We start from the raw sequence: 1,505 nt of genomic DNA on the forward strand, positions 1-1,505 counted from the left end.
CTCCAGCTAAAAGGGACCTGTGAGGCACCGTAAGCTTTAGAAATCACGTGCAGTTGACCGCTTTTTGGGCAGGGAAGGAGCAGCAGCGTCTCACCGGCCGGCATCGTCCTGGGAGTGTGTGCCTTTATTCAGACATTCGTTGTTGTGGAGCAAAACGAAGTGGAATTCTTCGTCCACATTTAAATGTTGGTACTCAAACACGTTTGCGCAAAACGATACGGATTTTTATTCTTTTCTTACAAATGATTTCCATATTTGAGATCAGCCCTTCTTGCACTTACCCTTATTCCCAGATACACACATACGCATTACACATAATCGTTCAAAAGGTAACCTGAAAACATAAATTATATAAGAAATATTGTTTCATGAATTGCATATTGTCAGATTAATCAACGAAAACATTCGCACACATAATTACAAAGACCAATCAAGTTTCATAGGACTTACTGTAATCCCTCTCATCGTGGCGCTGGATGGCTTCATCCAGTGTTCTCTCCATGTCCATGCAGGCGGTTCTCCTCCTGTTAATTTCTGAACGGAGTTGCGCGACCTCTTCCGTGACGTCATCCAGGTCTTGCTTCACTCGCAGTTCCATCGCCTTGCGCTTCTCCCTGTACTGCTTGCCTTTGACTGCGCGAAGCCTCTTTTCCTCGGCTTCGGTACTTGCTTGCGGGGGAAGCTCGTGCCACTTGGTGGCCTTACCCTTGCGAGAGGAGGACGACCTCTGGCGAGAGGACGGGTCTTGGTCGGATGTTTGAGAAAAGTCCGACGCTTGAGAGAAATCAGTTGACTGCGAAAACCCATGAGCTTGAGAGGAATCGGTTCCTTGGAAAAAATCGGGTGCTTCAGAGAAATTGGCTTCTTGGGAGAAATAACACGGCTGAAAGCAATTAGCTTGTGGCGCAGTAGTGGTTCCGGAAGCCTGTCTTGAGTCTTGAAGTGAGACGAATGTGGCGCCAGTCTCGTATTTCTCGGAAGGGATCCCATTTTCAGGAAAATAAACAACGGGTACAAACTGCTGTTCTCCACTGGTCCCATTCGTGCACTGGTACCCACTCTCCTCCATGAACAACCCATGACTATGGTGTCCGTTGAAGACAGACATGGCTGGCCACTCTTATCCACAAGCTGCTTAAGTGAGTGTGTAGAGCCAAGCGAGGTTCTCTGGGTTTTATATGCACGAGGAGACGGTATTTTGTGTTTAGGCATCTCCACTTTGAATCGCCGTGAAGGAAAACAATGGAAAAGGAAAAGTGTTATAATAAGCCAAACGTTTCTAAATGTTCCCTTCCATTTGTGAAGAAATTAACTTTTCCTGGAATTATGATTAATAATAAACCTAATGTTAGGAAACGAGTATAGTTCAGCGAATGCGACATAAAATAAGTAAGAATACAAAACTAACGCAGACGTGGTTATGGTGTTGGTAGGCTACAAATTTGACCGCATCTAAGACGCGCATTTTCTCCCCCCAAAAAAGAATTAAAAACGATTAGGTGTGG

At 45.2% G+C, this 1,505-nt stretch overlaps 1 protein-coding gene across 1 annotated transcript; it reads right to left on the reverse strand.

Moving 5' to 3' along the window:
* Nucleotides 1-308: 308 nt before the first annotated feature.
* On the reverse strand, nt 309-1,108 carry LOC119585405. The gene is made up of 2 exons (XM_037934067.1): nt 451-1,108; nt 309-334 (listed from the first exon to the last, which is right to left on the reverse strand). The coding sequence occupies exons 1-2, from the start codon at nt 1,106-1,108 to the stop codon at nt 309-311; spliced, it is 684 nt and encodes a 227-aa protein (XP_037789995.1).
* Between the last annotated feature and the right edge of the window lie 397 nt (nt 1,109-1,505).

This window comes from Penaeus monodon, chromosome 19 (assembly GCF_015228065.2).
Source record: "Penaeus monodon isolate SGIC_2016 chromosome 19, NSTDA_Pmon_1, whole genome shotgun sequence".
NCBI lineage: Eukaryota > Metazoa > Arthropoda > Malacostraca > Decapoda > Penaeidae > Penaeus > Penaeus monodon.